Source organism: Nestor notabilis, unplaced genomic scaffold (assembly GCF_000696875.1).
Source record: "Nestor notabilis isolate BGI_N333 unplaced genomic scaffold, ASM69687v1 scaffold32913, whole genome shotgun sequence".
NCBI lineage: Eukaryota > Metazoa > Chordata > Aves > Psittaciformes > Psittacidae > Nestor > Nestor notabilis.
Window position 1 is genome coordinate 1 of NW_009922015.1, and position 5,434 is coordinate 5,434.

At 41.4% G+C, this 5,434-nt stretch overlaps 1 protein-coding gene across 1 annotated transcript; it reads left to right on the forward strand.

Annotated features, from left to right (window-relative positions):
- Nucleotides 1-126: 126 nt before the first annotated feature.
- LOC104403325 (bone morphogenetic protein 7-like) lies at nt 127-4,632 on the forward strand (the record flags this gene model as incomplete). The annotated part of the gene is made up of 4 exons (XM_010011421.1): nt 127-266; nt 1,014-1,130; nt 2,322-2,523; nt 4,184-4,632. Coding segments are annotated over 4 exons (908 nt in total), but the record flags the coding sequence as incomplete, so codon positions are not given.
- Nucleotides 4,633-5,434: the final 802 nt, after the last annotated feature.

Below are 5,434 nucleotides of genomic sequence, written 5' to 3' on the forward strand. Positions count from 1 at the left end.
TGCCTGCGGCACCCTCCGCCTCGCGTCCCGCTGCAGGTTGGAGCTGCCCGGCCGCTGCCGTGGAAAACGCGGAGCACAGCTTGAATGCCGGGTCTTGCGTGGTTCCTAAAGAGGGCTCTTTCCCAGTTCACGTGGACCAGTACCACTTCTACTTCGACATCAGCGCGATGGAGAAGGGCGAGCAGATGCTGAAAGCCGAGTTCAGGGTCTTCAAGCTGAAGAGGACGCATGTGTCGAGGAGGTCTGACGTGAAACATTTCTGCAAAGTAAGTGGGAAATAATCTGCCAGCTAAACACTCACTTGTACTTTCTTTGTTAATGACAATGGAAGGGAGGAGAACAACCGCTTGCCTTGCTTTATTGTTATTTGTTTGTCATCCTCACTTTTTCTTTGCCTCCAGCATACAAAGAAATAGACACAAGGTTTTGGCTTTGGCTATACGTATGCTGTCTTTTGCCACTGGCAGTGAGCTCTCCCTAAAGATACCTGTGTCGGACCTATCTGAAACCACAGCGTGCTTTTCTGGGTTTTGGGATGCTTTGGGATTCGAATCGAAATTTATCTGCTTGAGCTGTTCTAAAAAAATAGTAATAGCAGTCAGGGATTCATAGGAAAATCGGGCAGGTGAGGACTCTGAGCTTGAGCGTATCTGTTCCTTTGGCAAAAGGTGGGATTAGACATTTTGCAAACCTGAAGACAAGGATGTGGAGGAACAGAAGTCTATCATGGTAACAGACGTTCAAAACACAAATAAAAGGGATGGTCAGGATATTTTTCTGTAGTATCAAACAGTCCAGTATCCTGGCTCTGAACACAGCTAGAAGTAGATGTACCTAATGATACCTTTTTTCTTTTTTCTCTGTTAAACTGTCCAAAACGTACTTTTTGCCTGGTTTAGAACGATAGTATAATTTTACAGCTATGATGTGGCAGAAATGTGCATCCCTCCTGGTTTTGCTGGAAGAATAATTGGTTTCATCTCTTATTACTTTGTTGTATTTCTCTCATCAAGGTGGAAGTGTACGAGCTCTTGGAGAGTGGAAGCAAACCACAAAAAAAACATCTCATTGCTTCAAGATTATTGTCCCTGTACACAGAGGGCTGGGAAGTATTCAACGTCACACAGACGGTAAGCAGAGAATTCTGACTTAATTCTAAATCTGTTAAGATGACAGTCAGCTCCTAAATTTAGCATTGCCCTCGTGCTAGGTTTTGTCGTCGATTTGAACTGAAGGGCAGCAGCAGAGGGAGAAGGTTTCTCTCTACACTTAAAAGCACACCTGGTGCTACCTGGACTAAAGAAGAAGCGTTTATATGCTGCTGGCAGCTCAGGCATGATGGGAATTGAGTAACCCAAACCTAGTGGATTGGAGGAACATCAGGCCAAGTATGTCATTGTGATTAAAACACATTAGTCTTTTGGCTACCAAAGTAGATGACACTGATAGTGTACTAAGAGTAGGTTTTCATTTTCCTTTTATTCTGGTGACATTACTACAGAGCAGTGTGCTTTGATATTGTATTTCTGGAATTTATAATGGTTGGATTGTTTTTCATTCAACTTCTTCCTCTGTAGACTTCTTTATTTGTTAGTTTCAAGATGTGTTTTGTAGATAACCTTAAAATGTAACAGTGTGTGAATGCCTTTCCATAGCAAAAATCCAAAAGTTGTTTAGAACATACTGTTTCTTGGATTTAAAGCTGTACTCTCAGACAGTGTTTTTTGTTGCCCAAGCTTTACGATCAGACTGAGCAGCATACTTGGATAATTGGTTGAGTTGCGTCTTAAGTCATGATAGCCCTGTTTGAAAATGGCCTGGCCTTATCTATTAGTCCGTAATTATAACAATTAGAGAAAGTAAATTTGCTTGATTGTGAGTTAATTTCTTCAAATGCCGTGTTCGTTAGATTTAAATGAGTTTTAATGGTATGGAAATTCTGAGGAGTTCATATTCTATTATTAAGTTTGCTATGAAAAATAAATTCCTGGCTAAAGTCAGAGAGGATTTATTTTAATGTTAATTTTAACTCCTAGACTCATCTATTCACTCGTAAATTTTCTGAAATTAATTATCTTCCTGTAAATGTAGCTTTGGGGAATGCATATGGTATTTTGTATTTTTAGACGTTGAATTACTGGTTTAAATATTAAACTCAATTGAGTCTCAGCTCTACATTTACCTCACTTCTGTTATAATGTATGTTCTTACACTCTCATAGCTTGTTGCCTGTTCCCTTTTCCTAATATAATCATTGCTTAATCGTAATGCTGTAATAAGAATATTGAAACAATATTTTTTCATTTCCCTGTCATTGGCAGGTTTCCAAGTGGGTTGGAAACAGCAGCTCCAACCATGGCTTTTTGATAACTACAACACACGTATTCAACGATAGAATTGAGCACAACCTGGTTAAGTTCGCTAAGAGCCAGGGCACTTTGCAGGAGAGTAGAAATGCTCTCCTTGTCCTCTTCGCCAACAGTAACAAACAGAGGTCTTCCAGCTTCATACCCTCTGCCAAAAGTAAGTTCACATGAGAGGAGCAGGTCTGTTTTAGAATATGAACTCCCTGTTTATCTTCAGATCCCTTCTGCTGCCTCACATATACCTAATCTCAGTCTTAAACAGGTTTGAAGTTCAGCTTTGTCACTGATCAGTTTAATTTGACAGTCCTTGCTAGTAGGTCACCCAGCATCTTAAGTTGCCTTTCCCCTCAGCCAAACTGTTTTTGCAGGAACTACTCATAAAGCTTAGGGAAAACCTGGTTTATTTTATTTTGAAATGGGTGTGAATTCTACTTTTTTTAATTACTGTTTATATTACTTTTGTGGTGGTGGAGTTTGTGTGAAAGTTGTTTAGGTTTAGGCTGAAAAAACTCAGTGACCTGGAAAACTTTGTGAAAATGCTGGTAAAGCAGCTTTAAGTAGAGTTATTAAGTGCAGTTTTCAAGACTGGAAGAGGTTGTTAAACAAGCAATTTAAACCTCTCTGTTCTTGCCTTGGTTTTTAAGCACCTCTTTAACTTCCGTAACTATTTAGCATTGTGACTGAAGGCTGCTTTCATCACAGGCAACGCCCTCATCCCTTAAATTACAAAACACAGTGTCTTACCTCCCCCACTGGTCTTCCGGTAAAACCAACTAAGGTTGGATTTTAGAGCCCAGTAACTGCAACGAGCAAAAGCTGGGAGGAGGCACAAAAATGGTTCTGGTTTGGGTTTGCAGGATTTTCTGGTAAACAATTGCATCTGCATGTTAGAAAGAAAGTAGATAGGACTTGCATTAGTATTAAGTAGGTGGTGAAATTGATTAAAACCAAAAATGAGGCTGGCCTGTTTATTTTTGTTTTCCAAAGAAATTTTTTATAGTGAAGTCCTAGATCCCAACGTAATGAGCATCAAGCTCTTTATGGGATACTGTGCCAGGACTGAGAAATTGACACCCATTTCTCAATGAAGAAACTCCCTAGACCTGCCTGCTGTTTGCAGTCAGTGAAACTGTGCAGACTGTTCTACCAGCCTGTACATCGATGTATTTCAGCCTCTGTACATGGATCTTGAGGTTTCCACAGACATTTAACAAGGCGTCTCAATACCCTAAGAAAGCAAACTTATTGTCATTAAGCTTCATTGTCTAGCTAAGGTCCATAAACCTGGTGGTAACCTTTTTCAGATCCAAAAAGTGGAGGAGAAAAAACCCAAAAAATCTTTACAGAAACTCACACTGTTTTGCAAGTGTACGGGTGGAGTTCCTGGGAGGAGAATACTGGGGAGAGAAAAAGGCTGTGTTCTTCCACCTCTTTTAACACTGCTCAGTGTGATATGTGTTGTAGGTGTGGTGTTATAAAGACCATTAATACCATTATTTACCAGATTCGGCCCTGAAAAGGGCATGTGGAGTTCACAGAATGTGTTTAGCATATCACAGAGCTTTTCCTCTATATTTCTGGGAAGCTGTGGTCTTTCAGGCCACCACCAAATGAAACACAACATTTGGCAAGTTTTGAACTATGGCTGAAATGGCAATTGAATACACACCCCTTCTGTGACTTTCACAGTTTAGGTGTCACTTTAAAATCTACTCTTAAGACTTTGATGTAGATTTACAGAATAGACTTTCATGCAGAACACTGTACTTAAAAAATTAATTTATTTTGAGAAAGATTAACAGATGACTTCCTTTCAGAACCAGAGATGAAGCCTGCCAAAAATGATGCTTCACACGTGCCTCGTGAAACTCAGGTCACTGAAAGCAGCGATGCAGGCATGAGCAGGAGACCTCGAGCTGCTGAAATCCCTTCTGCCAAAAGCCAGGTAACAGCGTGTCATCGAAGGGAACTCTACGTTGACTTCCGTGCTATTGGCTGGTCAGGATGGATTATTTACCCAAGTGGATACAATGCATTTTATTGCAGAGGATCCTGTCTCTTTCCTTTGGGGGAAAGTCTAAATGCAACAAACCATGCTACAGTTCAGTCCATAGTTCATACACTTAAACTGTCTCAGGATATCAGCACACCCTGCTGTGTGCCAGATGAATTGAAGTCCCTCAATCTTCTCTACTTTGATGACAAAGAGAATGTGGTCCTTAAAAACTATAAAGACATGGTGGCAACAAGGTGTGGTTGTCATTAGTAGGACCGTTTTTTGTCTGCATTTGGTGTGCACTTGGATTCAGTTCCTTGTTTGCCACTGAAGATACCAAAGGTGATGGCATTTCAGTTCACAGGGCAGGAGAGCCAGAAACTTGTCTGTGCTTCAACTCCTCCTCCCTTCACCATGGCTGTATGGAAAGGTGTTTAAGGCTGGCTTTCAAAGAGCTGTGGGTTCTGGGGGGTATGTTGACCTGCATGGAGAGCTCTTTGAGTGTCTGCACACCAGAGGAAACCATTAAAAATTGGAACTTGTTATGTGAAATGGTTCAGACATATTAAATTGGCCATTCAGATTTAAGGGCTGAGGCTCAGAACTTCCTATGATTTAGTAGGCAGGTACCCTGCCTCAATCCAGGATGGGGTGCAGGTCTCTTAGTAACACAACCTTATTCAGTTTTTGCATGATCCAGTGGCAATGTATATCCCTACATAGAGCTCCCAGGATAAGTGCTTGCACAGAGCTAATCTGAGAGACCTCTACCACCTGCAGCTCACGCATTACTGAGAAATGCATTTATCCCCCCTGTTCTTTATGAAGATCTACCAGATGCAGAGACCTCCTTGTAAGTCTCCCTGGCACTTGATAGCTAGTCTGAGGCACATAGGTCGGTACTTGTTTGGGAATCGACATACTTAGCTCCTGACTCAGGCCCATACTGGTACGAAAGATACATACGATGAAGCGTCAGCCAGTCCTCCTCTTAGTAAAATCCTCTCTTCCACCATGGTCTGCTGTGGTTGTTGGGCTCTGTGGCAGCAGAGGTTGCCTGTGAGTATTTATA